Genomic DNA, 17,758 nt, shown 5'->3' with positions numbered 1-17,758 from the left:
AAGCAGGCAAATATCTTGATGTGCACGGATGGTGTTACTGTTATAAAGAGACAGTGACTCCATCAGAGCTACTCCATGTTGTGAAGAAACCTTATGAATATATGGAGTAAAAAAAATCCATTTACTGGGAAACAGTCAGACAATTCTTCAAAAGTTTACAAATAGATTTTCCATATGACCCAGCGGTTCCACTATAGGTAGATGCCCAGGAGAATTGAAAACATATGTCCACATAAAAACTTGTTCACAGTTGTTCACAGTATCTTTATTCATAATAGCCAGTAGGTGGAAACAATTCCAATGTCCATGAATTGATGAATGAATAAACAAAATGTGGTATATCCATATAATGGAATATTATTCTGCCATCAAAAGGAATGAAGTACTGACATGTGCTATGACATGGATGAACCTTGAAAACATTATGCTACATGAAAGGAGCCAGACATAAAAGCCACATATTTTATGATCCATTTATATGAAATGTCCAGAATAGGTAAATCTATAGAGACAAAAAAGTAGATTAGTGTTTGCCTAGGCTGGGGCTGGGGAAGTTGGGGGGAAACGGGGAGTGATGCTAATGGATAGAGAGTGACCTTGAGGGGTGATGAAAATGTTCTAAAATTGGTTGTAGTGAAGGTTGCACTGCTCTGTAAATAAAAATCAGGAAATTTTATACTTGAAAAGGGTGCATTTTTATGGTATGTGAATAAAAAAGCTATTTTTAAAGAAATTTACTGCTAAGCAGGAGTTGCTCATCCTGCATCCCTTCTATTGCTCTCCCCACCCCAGTTCACGCTCCATCCTTCCCTACTCTGCTTGCTCCCCAGGAAGCTGACGCTATGGATTGTACCAACAAGCGCCTTTATGCAAGTGATCAAATAATTTATTGTCTAAACTGGAACACTTTTGAGGAAGAAGAATGGAGATGAACAAACTCTCTTGGGCAAACCAGGGGTCCTGGTTCTGTTGGGGGTTGGTCCCTGCAGTGCAGGTTGGCTGCATCACTCTACTGAGGGCTACAGCTCCTGGCAGGTGGCCCTCTCCATGCTGCTGCCTCTCTGGGTTCCAGGCTCCACCCCTCTCCTTGCCCTTCAGTCCCAGGAGTGGCAGTGGCATGCTGCCTTGGTCCCCTGCCCCCGTACTGCACGATCCCACTGGTTTCCTTAAACCCTGCCCGTGTCTCTTTCTTAAACTTCCTCCATTTTCAGTTGCAGTGGGCCATCTGTTTCCTGCCAGCACCCTACTGATACAAAACTCCAGATAAACAGCCTGAAAGAGAAATTTGACAAGGAAAAGTGTGGTCAGCACAGTGACACCGCTAGATCTCTTCCAAAGAGCCGTTGCACCAACCCTCCTTCAGTTTCTGCAGATGTTTGTTAATCCTGACAGTAAGTTCTGATAATAAGTGATTTTACTCCACCCTCCAGCAACAAGGATATTCCAGTAAATACGATTTTATTATTGTAAGGGTTTTTTTTTTAAACCACTGTGAAGGAAATGAGGATACAGCAGAAATTACAATTTTCAGTATGAGAATATATATTCATTGGGTTTATCTTGCTCAGAATGTGCTGTACTACCGAAATCTGAGGATTTATGTATTTCATCAACTCTGGAGAATTCTCAGCCAATATCTCTTGGAATATCTGTTCTCTCCTCTCCCACCTGCTTCTCTAACAATAAGCTTCATTCTCCTTGTGTCCTAGTCTCCTATTTTTTCTATTTTCTACTCCTTTATTTCTGTGTGCTTTCTTCTGATCTTTCTGATCAAAAATTCTCTCTTCAGCTCTGTGTCTATTCGGCTTCCTAACGTATCCATACTGTGTTCAAATACATGCGGTAATTTCAATGATTATGTTTTTCATTGCTAGGCAATTTAATTTTTTTCACGGTGCTTTTCCTCTTTTCACAGTGTGTTGTGTTTTTGTTTCTGTCCATATTTTAATCATTTTAAGTATATTTATCTCTATCAGACTGTTGGATTATCTTTAACTCTTGTGGGTTAAATCCTGATATTAGTTGTGTGTGCTGACTCTTGATCATGACGAATAGACTGTTTCTTTATATAATTTATAGTTTTGAATTGTGAACTCATTTCAGGGCCTTTATCTGTGGGATTTCCTATGAGGACTTGATTGAAAGTGGGTCCCCTCAGAGCCATTTCTCTTTTGCTTCTGCCGGTTACCAAGGATTATTTTAGGCCAGTAACAAGTTTTCACATTAATTCTTATCTTGGGCATTTTGGATCTGTTCAAGGTAAAGCAAATTCAAACTCCAAACACAGATGTGGAGCAGGCCTCCGGTTACAAATTCTCAGGGTATGCTTTCAGCCCCCTACCAGAGCCTGGACCAAAGCTATCACACTGTGTATTGGCTGCCTGTCCTGCTAGGCACATTGCTTCCTGGCCCACCCGTCCTTGAAACTGTATGATCATGGGGGGTGGGAGTGTCCTGACTCTGTGAGGGGGCTCTTAGCTATGTGTCCTCCATACATGGGTTCAGGGCCTCTTTTTCTGATCCCCCTTTGTGGGTGAACACCCAGGCCCCTGGGTTACTGAAACCAAGGACTCCTTCCAGGGCAATCGAGGCACCAGCTTTCACATATTCTCTGCTGGTCGTCAGCTTCTTCTTTGCTTCTGGCCCCTGAGGATTTCCCTTCTTCCTTGCGAGCTCTGCCATGTATTTTATTTTATTTATTTATTTATTTATTTATTTATTTATTTATTTATTATTTTTATTTATTTGCGGTACGCGGGCCTCTCACTGCTGTGGCCTCTCCCGTTGCGGAGCACAGGCTTCGGACGCGCAGGCCCAGCGGCCATGGCTCACGGGCCCAGCCGCTCCGCGGCATGTGGGCTCTTCCCGGACCGGGGCACGAACCCGTGTCCCCTGCATCGGCAGGCGGACCCTCAACCACTGCGCCACCAGGGAAGCCCGCCATGTATTTTAAAGAATTCTGGTTATGTTTTACCTAGTTTGTCTCCATGGCTGTAGCAGGAGGGGGTTTCATGTTATAGAATCTGCCTCCATGAAAACTGGAAGTCCCCTTTTTAGACTGTTTACATCACAAAATGTTGGGTTTTGTGTAATGTGTAATATTTTCCATTTCTAGGTCAACTCAGGTTCCTCTGAATGATTAGAAATAACCAGATGGTTTTCAATGGCTTCGCATGGTGTGTTAAAAGTAGGGTTTTCTCAAATAATATACTTTCCATTTCTTTCACTGCTACTCTAACCAGAACTCATATCTTACATACAAAATGTTCCTTTTTCTCATCGGACTTGTATTGAACAGTAAAAGCTAAGCTTCAGAAGAGGAAGAGATCAGGCCCTGGACGGTCTTGTTCTACAATTTGCAGTGGGGAGATCTGCTCCCCTGGGAGCACCATTCTCAATATCTGGGTAACTCAGAAGCCAAGTTAGTAGTCAGCAGGCAATTTGGGAGAATATAAATAAAGAGAAGGATATCAGAGGCTCCTGGGAGGACTAGTGTGTCTTGGCTCAGAGTAGATACTTAAGAAACATCTCAAGGGGACTTCCCTAGTGGTCCAGTGGTTGAGACTCCGTGCTTCCACTGCAGGGGGGACGGGTGCGATCCCTCGTCGGGGAACTAGGATCCCGCATGATGTGGGGCCCACAAAACAAAACAAAACAGGAACTCGCTGAACCATCCCTACCCCAGTATGGGGCAGACGCACTCTCCTGGTGACCTGAAACCATCTGGTAGGGTCTCCCTTCCTTGTACAGCTCCAGAGAAACAAAAATGTTTACACCTTCTTTCCCTTTTTCATATCTTCCGTGTGAACCAAACCCAATACTTGATTCCCATGATCAGAAGCTGCTAATTGGCTTCTAGAAGAGTTTCTAAAAATGGGGAAATTTTAAAATATTTTGATCTGGGGAAACTTCACATCGTGATCCAAGGTTTCAGCCCCTCTGGAAGGATTGGAACATGCGGCAATTAAGGGCCCACGTTCCCATTTGGCCTTGGACTGGGGAGCAGCTGGCCCTTGGAGGGGAACTTGCTCTTCAGATCTTGACAGTCTCCCTGCCCCCTGTGAACGTACACCTGGCCTCATTCACACAGGTACGCTGCCTGACCCCCACGGGTACGAGCTTGTGACTCGGCTGTTCCAGCATTACGTGGGCCTGGCAACCCATCAGTTCATGAGGTGATACCTTCTTTCATTAGTTTCCTGCCCCAGTGACACATTCTGCACACTGAGGTTATACTTGGGTGTGTCCCAGGCCACCATCCACAAACACATCCCAGACATCTCGAGGTGAGTCATTGCCACAGATATTTGTTGATTCTTGCTAGTTTCATTTTCAAAAGGGGCTCTGTCTCTAAATTTGAGACACTTTTTAATATACTGACAACTCCCCAATTTTTAATATATTAAAAATTGATATAAATATAAATATATAAAAAAATATAAAAAATTCATATAAAGAATTCTGCTTAGGGGTCATGAGAGTGAGCTTAAACCAATTTTATTTCATAGATGAGCCATGGTAATGATGAATGCATGTTAATAGCTAACATTTATTGAGTACTTACTGTGTGCCAAGCACTAGACTAAGTAATCCCATTCAGGCCTCACACTGCTTTAAGTGCTTGTATTTCCATGATCTAGTTTACAGATGAAGAAACTGAGGCACAGAGAGCTGGGGCGAGGATGAGTCAGAATTCAAACCCAGGCAGCCTGACTCTGAGCCTACCCGCTGGACTACCTTGCACAGCTGCTTCTAATGCAAAGACCCCCTCACGAGGGTCAGGGGTTTCACAAACATTGCCTGAAGTCTCATAGCAACCTGTGGGCTTCACACAGCAACCTGGCCACATTAGAATCAGCTGAGAAGCCTTTAAACCATACCCAGGCATGGAGCAAATACCACAATGGGTTACCATTTGGGAACTCTAATGAAGAGTAATGGGAAAGCTCTGCACTATTCTTGTAGTGTTTCTGTTCATCTGAAATTTCATCAAAATAAAACAAAGTGAAAGTAAATAAAGAATGTAGTAGGACGATATTAGCTGACCTGAAGGGATTTCTACAGGAATTGTTGATAGCAAGAGGTGTTAATGAAAGTGTTAATAACAAGATCCAGAAACATATGTGTGATACGATCCCATCTGTGTACAGCAAATAGTGACAAAATACACACAGGCATGCCTATATATCCTTACAGGAAGATGGAATGGCATATGTATGATACATTTTAAAAATTCTGGATCTCAGTCCCCAGAGATTCTACTTTAGTTATTTAAGGGTAGGACCTGGGCATGGGTATCTTCTTTGCACCATCCTTAGATCAGGTTTCTTAAATTTGCTGCACATTAGACTCATCTGGGAGGCTTTAAAAAGTCCTGCAGTCCAGGCCACAGGCCAATTAAATCAGGCTCCCTGAGAGTGGAGCCCAGGCGTGGGTGTTTTAATATTCCCCCAGGGCATGTCATTTGCCAAGTCTGAGAACCAGGCAGGGCCCTCCTGAAGCCAGGGCTGAGAATCACTTCCAGGAGGGAAGCGAACTCTGGTGTGCAGCATTACTATGTGATAGACAGTTGATGTCCATTGCAGTCCCGGGAACAGCCCATGGGTTAGGAACCGGTTCCCCAGGAGGCTGGCTCTAGAGATCAAATAGCCTCCCCAAGGTCACAGGGCTGGGAGATGGTTGTGGGCATCCTGATCTACTGTCCACAAGGAGGGTGATGGGAGCTGCTTTGGGAAGGTTTCATTGCCTCCCAAACTCTACTTCCCAAGATCATGGGAGTTGAAATTCCTTTAGTAAAGATTCATTACTTTGGGTTCCTCCACCTAAGAGCTATTAAAAAGCAAAGCAGATACCCCTGGGAAGAATTGCATGTTAATCAAATCTTTTTTGTTTTCCTTTTTAAATTTATTTAATTATTTTTGGCTGCATTGGGTCTCGGTTGCTGCATGTGGGCTTTCTCTAGTTGTGGGGAGCAGGGGCTACTCATTGTTGCAGTGCGCGGGCTTCTCATTGCGGTGGCTCCTCTTGTTGCGGAGCACGGGCTCTAGGCATGTGGGCTTCAGGAGTTGTGGCACTCAGTCTCAGTAGTTGTGGCTCGTGGGCTCTAGAGCGCAGGCTCAGTATTTGTGGTGCCCGGGCTTAGTTGCTCTGCAGCATGTGAGATCTTCCCGGACCAGGGCTCGAACCCGTGTACCCTGCATTGGTAGGCAGATTCTTAACCACTGCGCTACCAGGGAAGTCCCTGTTAATCGAATCTTAATGCCTGCCCAGTGAGTGCTGGGTGTTTCGAAAGGAGGAAAAGTTAGAGAGATGCTCAAACATGGGGAAAGAATGTAACGTAGGGGCTGTAAATCTGACCTTGTCATTTTTCTGCTCAAAATCCCTCCATTCACCAGACTCACTTTGTTAAAAACGCCAAGTGTCATCCCACCTCTAGGCCTTTCCTGCCTCATGGAACACTCCCAGACTCCCCCTCAAGGTGGTTTTGGACGCTTCACTTACTCATGAAAGAGAAGGGCCTGCCTCTCAGGCCCGAGGCCAGTGTAAAGCCAAAGAATAAGGAGGCAAGAGAGGTGAGCTTTGGCAAACATTGCTAGGGTTGGGGGTTCGGGGCATCTAAACGCAGGCATGGGGCAGGAAAGCAGGACACAGCATCTTTGGGCTAAGGCATGGGGCCCCTATCCCAGGAGGGTTGGAGATTGGGTAGAAGGGACCCCTCAGGCATGGGAGTCAGAAAAACAGAGTTAGAGTTCTGCCTGTCAATTTCCAACAGTAAAATGAAGGCTAGGATGACAACCTCCTTCTCAAGACTGTGGGGAGGATTAGATATAATACAGGTAAAACACCTAGACTGTATATAGTAGGCCCTTAGCAATGTCAGCGGGACAGCATGCCAAAATTATAGGCTTGTGTCATGCGTTCTAGGACCAGGGCTGGAATGAACCTTGACCTGGTCCCTACATCTTTTAAAAATTTTTATTTCATTGTGATAAGAACACAACATTGGACCTAACCTCTTGACAAATTTTAAAGTATGCAATATGGCATTGTTAATTATAAGCACAATGTTGTACAGCGGATCTCTAGAACTTGTTCATCTTGTGTAATTAAGACTTCATGACCACTGATTAGAAATTCCCCTATCCCCTCACCCCCAGCTCCTGGCGACCACCATTCTACTCTCTCTGATTCTGTGAGCTTGACTATTTTAAATACTTCATATAAGTGGAATCGTGCAGTATCTGTCCTGTGACTGGCTCATTTCACTTAGCATAATGTCCTCAAGATTCATCCATGTTGTTCTATACCACAGGATTTCCTTCTTTTTTAAGGCTGATACATCATTGTATGTATAGACCACATCTTCTTTATCCATTCATCTGCCATGGATACGTAGGTTGTTCCCACATCTTGGCTATTGTGAATGGTGCTGCAATGAATCTATTTCTGTTGATGAGATTTATTGAGTGCTTTTTACTATAGGCCAGGAACTGGTATAAGTGCTTTATATATATTAGTGCAGGGAAAACTCACAACAACCCTATGAGGTAGATGCTATCTTTATCCCCATTTACAGATGAAGAAACTGAGGCCCACTTAGTATGGGCCATACCGTTAGTGGGTTTTAAACTGGGGTTTGAACCCAGGCATTTGGCTCTGCAAGCAGTGATCCTGATCACTGTAATACCGAGAGTATTAAAATCATCATAATGATCATGATTAAGAGCAAACTGTGTGTCAAGCACTGTTACTGGCAAGGTGAAGATGAGGCTTTTGCATCCAAATGAGCAGCAGGGTTGCCCAAGAGAACAGTTAATTCCAGAAGTAACGCTCTTCATGATTTGGAGAAGAGGGATGGAGAGGTGGGTTGTGGTTAAGAGTGGGGCAGAGTGGCCCAGGGGAAAATAATCTTCCACAGCTGTGATATTTACCTCCCTGCATCTCTTTGGTTCATGCAGTTTTCAAAGCCAGACCTTTTCCTATTGCGGAGTCTGATACGAGTCTATACAGCCTTTTGCACTTGGTTTCTTTTGTTACTACCCCCAGCTATTTCCCTTTTGTCCCGCTTTGTGCTTCAAAGGGTCAGCTGGTCCCCAAACAGGTGCTGGTTTTTCAATGTCCTTTTTAAAGGGTCATACAAAGTAAGCCAGCATCACAGTGTACACTATACCTCCTTGGTCTGTACTTGTTTTAACAGCTCTAGATTGCATTGGATTTGGGGGTGGTAGCAGTGTACCAGGGATTTATTGGGTTGCAGACACCTAAATACCTAAGCTTTTTCTTTTGTTCTAAAACAAAATGCTGTGAAGCTAAGTCGTCTGCACCCTGTGTTTGGGAAGTTGTTTCAAGATGGGTCTGGGACATAAGCGCAATGAGCTTTGGGAGAAGATTAGCACTTCTTGTGGTCTAGCAGCAAGAAGTAAAACCAGGACCAGCTTGTTGTACTTTATCTGGTGGATTTGGATTAGTTCCAGGCAGCCAGTGGCTGGAAAATTCTTGAGAACTGGGTCTCACTCCTCCGAGTCTCATCAGAATAAGGAGACACTAGCACAGAACCTGGTCAAGGGAACAGCCCAGAGTTGGGGGCTCACGTTTTAAGGTCTTTAAAAAAGCTGCTCATTTGATTCCCCTCCTCCTTGCCTATTTGATGTTGATCTAAATGAGACCCGGCTGTGCAGTTAGGCGGTGGAGCTGGGAAAATAAACCACCAGCCTCAAAATCAACCTGGGCGCATTTGTGCTATTTTCAGGTTAAACCTCCCAACAGGGCTCTCTGTAGTGACACCACCACCCGATGCCCTCAGCGCGCCTGAAAAACAACCGTCCAAGTCACGGGCAGTCAGCCATCTCCATAAACTGACGAACAGTACACGGAAGCTCTAATGCCATTTATTTCGCAAGGGCAAAATCAATCGACTTTCCCAGCATCCTGCAACTTTATTGAACTCGGATCCCGCTGCGGGATACGTCGCCGAACTCTCCTTAATTACGTATTTGGCTGTTTGCAATCGTGACTCGGCGCTGCAGTCCTGATATCAGAGAAGCGGCCTCTTCTCAGAAGCCTGCAGTAGTAGCGGCAGCAGCGGCAGCAGAGGTAGTTTTCCCGCCCTACCGACTGCTCCCTAGTTGCGAGGTACTGCGCTAAGCGTGCCACCGTGCAAGTCCCGGGGGTCGGCGGCTGCACCCTCCGCGCTGGGCGCTCGCAGCCATTGTGGGGTGGGCGCTCGCCTAGCCGCGTGCTGACACGCCCTCTCGGCTCAGCGACCCGCGGCCAAGGGATGGGGGTGGTGCTCGCGGAGGAGGCTCGCGCGGGGGTTGGATCCTCCCCGCACCGCCCGCGCGCCTGCCTGCTCCTCTCTGCAGCCGGCGCCCCACGCGCCTCGCGGGCACGGGCACGCGCTCCCTGCCCCGCCCGCGTGCGGCGGCCTCACGGCCCCGGGCGCGCGCCCTCCCCGTGCCTCCGCGGCGGACGCACGGCCGCGAGCGCGCGTGCGCCCCCGCGAACGTCCCCGGGAGCCGAGCAGGAGCGAGCGCCGGGGCCGGTCGCGCAGGACTGAAAAGGAGGCGGCGGCCGCGGCTGCGAGCAACAGATCCGGGTTCCGCGAGCAGACCCACTCTGCTGTTGGGCGTTTTTTTTTGTTTGTTTGTTTAATTTCAAAAACATTTATTAAATTAGAAAATCTTGCATTTTTAAATGGCGCTGGCCCTGGGTCAGCGGGTGGTTTTCGCTGCTTCAAGATGGGCTTTGCCGTTTCTGTCGTCGGCACCAGTGGTGGCCTGATTGTCAGTCTTCTCTGGGCATTTTTAAGGCCAGGAGCTGAGCGCTGCATGTAGGCGCCCTACAGAACGGTTTGGCTTTTTAAATTATTATTCTTATTTTGGGCAGAGAACATTCGATTCTCGGGCATTCGTCCTCTGTGGAGAAGAGGCTGCGAGTCGGCGGTGGGTCGCTCTGAGGCTGAAATTCCTCCCGGGGTGAGAGATCCTCGGCCCCGCTCATAGTCCAGGCAGCCCCGAGTGTGTGTCCTGTCCCTGACGACGCCGGGAAAATGGAGGCTGTGATTGAGAAGGAATGCAGCGCGCTCGGAGGCCTCTTCCAGACCATCATCAGCGACATGAAGGTAGGACGCTGGGGGCGCGGCTGCGGCGGCGGCCGCCGCGCACTGACCTCGCCACGGGGCTTCGCCTCCGCCCTGGGCCAGCCGCCCGGCCCTTGCCTGCGCCGTGGCCTCCGGCCACCTGCGGCAGCGCTCCGGCCCGGGTGTCACCTGCTCACCGGGGCGCCGCTCCGGGCTCTGCTGGGTCACCGGGCGGGCGGCTTTTCTGGGGGTATATGATGCCTCTTGACCTCTCCCCGCTCATTGTCCCAGGGGACGGCACCGTCTCGTTTCCCTGGGGGCCCAGGGCCCCGGCTCCCAAGTTTTCCATTGTCTGTCGCTGGACGGAGTGTCCGCGACCCGCGGAGGCTGGATGCCTGGGCGGACACCTGATTCCCTGGGGTACAGGGCGGGGGCTCTTCCCAGCCGTGGGAAGGAGCCCCCCGACTCGAGAGACTGGGAGGGACCTCCCTCTCCCTTGTTGGCTTTCAGGTCCACCTGGGGGAGATCTGAGCAAATTAGGTATTAATTAGGCTCTTCCAAAGCTGGCGAAGGAGTGCGTGCCTCCCCTCGGCCCTCCCCCGGGGCGCGGAGAAGTTCCCAGAGCAGTTTTGCGAGGACCCCACTTCCCCTGGCTGAGGCTCCCAGCCTGAGGTCCAGACTGGGGCACCTTAAACAACTGTATCACCTAGCCACCCAGCACAAACAGACTCCAGGTTTTCTCTTGGAAGGATGGTGGAGACTCAGTGTGTGTGTCCGACCGCGCGCGGGCGCGCGTGTGTGTGATGAGGGCGGGGAACAACACCCTGGCATTTTCCTGCGAAGGGTGGGACTGGGGATAACCTGATCCTTGGATGTGGATTTTCTGTGCACAGAGATAGACCAGGGCCCTGTGTTACTAATCCAAAGGAAATGTATACGAGCGAGCTGGCTGGAGGTGGGAATTGGGGGCGGTGGGGGGATTTTTTTTCATGTGTATTTAGGGAGCTTCTCTTTGGCTGTAGCCCAGCCCCAGTTTGCCTCAACAGATCCGGGGAGGTGGTGTTTAATTGAAAGCTCGGCTTCCAAAACGAGTGGGCAGGTTTGGAAAGCTGTGCAGCGAGTGGGTGTGGACAGCCCCTCTTCAGCCGCTGCCTCGGCGCCTGCGGGAGCTTTTGTCTGTTGAAGTGTAAGGTTTGGAGAGGGTTCGGCCTCGGAGATGGACTTTGGGAAGGAATGCTCAGCTGTCATGGCCTGTTTCCCCCTCTTAGAACCAACTGCCACCTCACCCGGGGTGAACTTTTTCCCAGGTGCCTCCGTCCTGGTCTTGTCCATTTTGAAATCCTTATCCAGAGCCTGTGCCTTTTGTCAGAAATTGACATCCGTGTAGCCTTATCTTCAGTGGGACCCTGCTTGCCCAGGAATGCCTCTAATCCAACCCCTTGGAATTAGATGGATTATTCCCTGTTCAAAGGAAGCCCTTTCATTCCTTTGCCCCCAATCCACATTGAATAATTGAAGTGCTCTTTTGAGACAAAGCTCGGTGTTCCCTCTGTAGACTCTGGGGTCTTTCTTGTTAACTGAAATTCTATAGGCCTTATAATCAAACAGGATTTGGTTTGAGGCACACGTGTATTCTGATCACCAGGGGAAGAATCCGAGATGGGTTGGGAGAGCTGCTTGTGTTTTTTTGGAGGGGAGAAATGGATGTTTCCAGTCCCTCTGTAGTAACAAGAACCCAGTGACCTAACCCTAATCAACCCACTGCAGTCCCAGAGTGTTCACATCTGGAGTTTTTTCCTCGCTCTTTGTTCCTTAATCCAGAATCTAGGTTCAGTTCTTCCAATTTACAGGTTTGAACCCAAAGCCCTTCAGAAAGTAACTCACTTGAAGGTAGGCCCTAATGCTTTCTACCTGCCATCCCGGGACTGTCCTGCAGCGCTTTCTGCCTGGGGGCTAAGGTGGCATGCTTCTCCCTCCCCAGGATTCCAGTTAAAAATACTTACTTAATGCCCTTTTAGTGCTGGATCTATAGTTTGTGGTTCATGAGTTCTTTCCCTTTGAATTGAGTTGGGTTTGTTCAACATCCTGTTGGGAAGACATTTATTTTAAAGGTTTATTTTGTTTTGGCAGTCAGAGATTTTAAAAGCGAAGTGGAGTGGAAGATGAAAACATGCCTTGGGGTCTGCAGAATTTCAGACTTTGGGGGAATAGAGAGATAAGAAGGAAAAAGAGAGGGGCGGTGTCTAATTTCCAAGATTGTTTATGCCTAAGACAGTGTTTTCGTGGAGTTTTCTTTTTAAAAGGCTTCTTCATGGAGTAGATGGCAGTGACATTTTAAAAGGGAATTTTAAAATTTGGGCATTTAGGATAAGCAGTGTATAGTATGCTTATGCATGGAGTTACCAGCAACAAAAGTCAATTTTTAATATCTGAAATGGGCTGTCTTTCTAAGGACCTGCTTATCCTCCTTTTCACTTCCTTGAACTCCCATGATAGGTTTATGACGCCTTTGGTTCCCTTTCTGTTTGCTACGAAGGACACATGTAAATGTTGGAAACCCATTTGGAATGCCATCTTGAGAACATTTTCAGGTTATTTGCTCAGAAGTGTTGTTGGAGTTGGGGGGGGAGGGTAAGGAAACTTTTTTTTTTTTAAAGTAGCATTTGATTCTCCAAAATGTACAGCAGCACAGGAAGGGAGTCAATTTCCTCTTTGGAGAAAAAAAAAAAAAAAGAGAGAAAACAACAAAAAATGGAGTAATTTCCAGGCCTAGCACCATCCATCTTCCCAAACCAAAGAACCTCAAGACATGGAAAAGCTGGAGAGGATTCTTTGTGCATTCTTCTAACGATCTTTCATCTGGCTAAGTCCTGGGCTGTCAGGGTGTGTGTTTTATCCTTTTCAGGGGGTCGGGTGCAGTGAAGAAACCCTCACTTTTCTTCCATTGGGATCCTGCAGCAGCTGTTAAATAACTTATTGATTCCTTGATGAGGGAAAACCCTGTGGTTTTTTCCTTTCTTCCATCCTACTCTGGTGGTCACTAATGAATGGTGGTGTGCAAAATCGCTTACTGGTGCCCTTCCGCCGTCCGCATAAATCAGGTTGTCTGGAGTGAGCTGGTCCCAAAGGGAAGGGGAGACTAGGGATTCATGTGGCTGGAGGCAAGGGCCCATTGCCAGTTTGTTTAGGGGACAGTAGCTTGGAAGTGACTGTGGAAGGCCAGATGACTGACTTCTGATGTTTAAACACTGTTGACTGCGTTAAGGAGATCCTGGAATCTTTTTGGAATTTCTCTCCAAGTCCCGGGAAAGACAGGCTAATGCTTCAAACAGCAGATTTGTGCCATTACTTTTTCTTTTTTAAAACTTGAGCTGTAATGAATATATAACATTAGTTTCGGGTGTACGACATGCCGATTTGATATTTGTATTTTTAAATTTTTTTAGTTAAGTAATTGAACCAGCATGTAGAATTCAGTGATGTTTGGAGAGCTTTTAAGACCAGGAGACCCTGGCCAAACTTGAGGGCAGCTCAGCCTGTAGATGTCTGTCTTCTTTTAATAACTAACTTAGTTTAAAGAAAATAGTTGGACGCTAAAATCAAATATTTTCCTCAGCCTTGTTGCTCAAGAATCAGCATGTCAGGAGCTGCATTGGGCCTGATGCAGGGAGAACTTTGTACTGGGTTGGAGAGTGTGTTCGGGGTTGTATAATGTGACTGGGGGTGAAAAAAATACCCAAGCACACCTTGAATTCTCCACCCCACGTCTCACTTGAGGCAGGGGTGTCCTGTTACCAGCACCTGTGCTGAGCAGAATAGGGGCCTTGTTCAGTTTTCCTCCACTGCCCCCCACCTCTGTTTGCCACCAGTATCCTCTCTCCTAAGTTCTACCTAAAATTAGACCTGCTTAAGGGACTTCTTGAATTCCATGGAAATCTTCTGTGGTTCAAAGACATGTCATGATATTTTTCCTTACTTATCACAAGATCAAGAATGTGGGCAGTGGATCCAGCCCTGGATAATGATTTCAGGGTTGTTTTTCACCTCTGCTGTTTTGCTTTGGCTCTGGGGTGTCTGTCAGACAAGAGGTTCACTTCCTCGGTGTTTATTGAGGGCCTGCTGTGTGGAAGGCCTTTTGCTGGGCTGTGAGGAACCAGAGATCCACAAGGGCTGTCCTTGGAGAGTTGCTTGTCCAGTTCAGTTCAATATGGCGGTCATGAAGGAAGGGCTGGTAGTCCAGCCTGGGGAGGGACATCCGTCAGCCCCTGCAGGCCTTCCTTTTGACTTTTCAAAAAAAAAAAAAAAGTGTTTTCTCTAGGAAGATAGCGAAAACCCAGCCAAGGCCTCCGCCAGTGGCCAGGTACTCTGAGGGAGGCGGGCTGCTCTGTAAACGGTGACACACAAAGGTAGACAAGCAAAGCCCTTGTAAAGTACAGATGGGCCCCATGTTGCCTTTTCTCTTAGCAAATGGCTGTGTTTGTCCAGGCTTTTACAGCTTCCTCAGTTTAGACCTGTGGGAGAAGAAGGAGAAGTGAAGATGTCATAAAACCAGCGGCAGGGAACTGCCCAGAATGGTGCCTGTTGAGAGATTTAGGGCCTATTCTCTGTAGATCAATCTTTGGGGGCTTTTAGGTGCAAATCTTGTCATCGAGGTTTGGGAAGAAGTCATTTTTTTGGTCTTGGCTTGAGTGTCTCTGTGGGGAAAATCCCTTGTACGTCATATTTAAACAAATTGTTGTTTGATGCTGTGAACGTTTACGTTCTGAGATCCTAGTTGGTAATGCCCCAGATGGAGAGAGAAGGTCATTCTTAGTCACGGTTTGCATGGAAGGTAGGCTGAGTTCGAATTTTGCCCGGTTCAGCTATCGCTTAGCTCTTTATGAGAGTAGCATGAACTCATAATCCTACAGTATTGATTGAGCATCAGTGACATTGCAAGCACCGAGCTTGATATCAGCAAGTCAAGATACAGAATTCCCAGTTAAATTTGAATTTCAGAGAAACAGTGAACAAGTTTTTAGTACAAGTATGTCCCACCCACACTCTACTGCTGACCTCTTGGCCTCGGAACTCTTTTGCCTCTTGAGGGAGGGAAAAGGAAAAAGTTAAAACAATGCCTGTCCATTTGGCCAGCTCACTTGAGGTTGTTAAAATGCTTGGAGGGTGAAAAGGTTGAAACTATTGATCCGTTAGGTGCTTTATCTATAATTTTCATCTAGGCTTTTTCCATCTTCCTAGGGACGGTCGAGAGCTGGCCAGATCCTTCTGTAGCAAGACCATTTAGATGTTTATATCGGGTATGGAAAAATGAGATCATTTTGAGTTTGCCATTACTTCTTGGAACTGTCTTCAGGACACTTTCCCCTAAAACCCACACCTTTGCAAAACCCACACGTTTGCAAAAACAAAGAAATACCTCTCCCTGAACCAAAAAAAAGCCAAAGGACAGATTCAGCTGCCTAGGACAGCAGACAATACGCATTTGGGACTCCTGAAAGGGAACTGACTGATGCCTGAAGCCGTTTAACTCAGATTGCAGATTGCACTGCCGATTTGGCCTTATTAAGTAGCAAACCAGAGAGACAAATGGAATAAATTAATTGGATGAGCATTGAGGAAGCCCATTGTATTTGACTGCCAAGGTTCTCCCTCGAATGAGCTGGAGAATGCAGAAGGTTGCATCTGAGTGTGCGCACGCAACACACACACAGACACACACACAGACACACACACAGACACACAGACACACACATACACATATACACATATATATATATACAGCCCCCCTCCAAAAGCAAAACCAAAATCCACCCAGCGTAGATTCCAGAGCAGCCCACCCATTATTAATGTTTCCCACCTCTTAGCCTAGGGAAGACCTTGGCATGGGGCTGTGTCGTCTGCTGCTTCCCAATTTAAGATGCTCTTGGTGCCACCTGGTCCGTGGTAGGTGCTCTGTAATCATTGCATGTAGTGAACAGGGGGCAGCAAGGGACTCGGTGAGAATCTCCTGGGTGCCAGGATTTCCTGTCATCCTCACCATCACCCCCACTTTACAGATGAGAACACTGAGGCTTGGAGTCGGTAATTTGTTTAATGCCGTGGTGAGGTGGGCTGGCATTCAGACCTTGGTTTATTTGACCTTAAAGCTGGAGCTCTTTAGAGCATGCCTAAGGTAGAGAGGGGGCTGTGGATTTATTTCCACAGCATTTCACTTGCCTGAGTCTTGCAGGAGGCCCAAGGAAGGAATCAAGGTCACATTTCTGTGCCTGCAGCCTGGAGGTGTGAGCCTGAGCTGAGATGCTGGGAGAACTCTGGGGGTGGGGGTGGTGCACAGCTCCCATCTGGCTGTCACTTTTGTGGAAATGGTTTAATTTGTGATGTATCGACATATTGTGGCTTCCTTCCTTCTCCCACTTACCAATCTTCTCTGACAGACAACCAGCCTTTCCCCTCTCCTCTCCTTCCCCTGGGTGCGCAGAGAGGAAAGTCACCTCCATCCTTGGCTTCTGTCCTTGTCCCCATACAAAGCACCTGCAGTCTTCTCCGTGACTGGCCAGAGGTCTGCCTTTATGTGTCTGGGGAGCCCATTGGTCCCTAAGGTTGGGTGACTATGCCCATCGGTCCCCCTAATTATATGAATTAAATAAATTCACCCGGAGTTCAGTTACTCCTCAAAGAGAACTCCTTGCCTTGAACTCATATTATGTCCAGCCCTGGAACACTCTTGTAAAAGGGCTTTCCGTATTTAATTATTTCCCGGTCACCCTCGAGTTGGGTTGAGTCAATCGAGCCATTGCAAGATTGTGTTTGGGGAAGTTGATGGAATTGCCAAAAAACCTCCTTTCTGTGCTGATTTCTTGGCATATATGACCTTGGTCATAGTTTCTAAGTGGTTTTTCTTTTCCTGTCTAGTTTAAGTGGGTGGAAAAAAAAATCAGTGGGGTGCCTTTTGAGCTGTGTGTCTTTTTATTTGCTTCCCCCAAAGAATTTGGGCAGTAGTGAAAGTATTAGCTTGGTCAGCACCCGCCGCCTCCCGAATCCTGGAGGTGGATGACAGGTTTGGTGGACGGAAGGTTTTGCCTGGGCCTCCCTTCCCTGCCCCCTCCCACAGACAGGGGTCTCCAGGGTCCCGGAGGAGGGGGTCTTGCTGGAGGAGGAAGAGGCAGCTCTGGGCAGGTGTGCCCATTTTGGTAGAATGGGCATGGTCACAGGGATGAGCGCATTGGATTCCCTGGGAGCCATAAGACACTGATGCCTGGACCCTAATTCCTCAGAGGGTCTGATTCAGTGCTTCTGGAGTACATCCTGGACATTAGGAGTTTTGAAAGCACCCCCAGCTATACACAGTTTAAGCACCCTCAACGTGTTTTCTCAATCTTGCCTAAGTCTGAGTAAAAGCATCTTTACATGGTCACACAGCAATGAGCATATGCTTAACGCTGCTGGGCTTCAGGATGGTAAATTTTATGTGTATTTACTACAGTTACTAAAAATAAGAATAAATTTATAGTGAAACAACGTTAAAGTGAACACATTGGAAAATAACAACAGAAAAAGCATCTTTAGAATCCTTGGCTGTTTTTAGTTGATCTGTAATAGTCCTGTCCAGCATGATTTTCTGCAGTCATGGAAACTGTCAGATACATTAGCCACTAGCCACATGTGACTTTTGAGCACTTG

At 47.3% G+C, this 17,758-nt stretch overlaps 1 protein-coding gene across 4 annotated transcripts in view; it reads left to right on the top strand.

The window, feature by feature from the left end:
- The first annotated feature begins 8,999 nt into the window (after nt 1–8,999).
- The window catches only part of MTSS1 (MTSS I-BAR domain containing 1), a 165,044-nt gene continuing 156,285 nt past the window's right edge, over nt 9,000–17,758 (top strand). For 2 of the 4 annotated variants that reach the window (XM_082858901.1, XM_082858904.1), the window contains exon 1: nt 9,374–10,120. In XM_082858901.1, the coding sequence (XP_082715027.1) occupies nt 10,049–10,120 (72 nt within the window). In that variant the 5' untranslated portion in view covers nt 9,374–10,048. Of the gene's footprint in view, nt 9,133–9,372; nt 10,121–17,758 lie in introns of those variants that run through there. The other 2 variants (XM_082858902.1, XM_082858903.1) reach the window with 2 other exon arrangements.

The sequence above is a fragment of the Leucopleurus acutus genome (genome assembly GCF_964270905.1).
Source record: "Leucopleurus acutus genome assembly, chromosome: 17".
NCBI lineage: Eukaryota > Metazoa > Chordata > Mammalia > Artiodactyla > Delphinidae > Leucopleurus > Leucopleurus acutus.
Note: the sequence above shows the minus strand (reverse complement) of the source record. Positions and strands in the feature narration are given on the sequence as shown.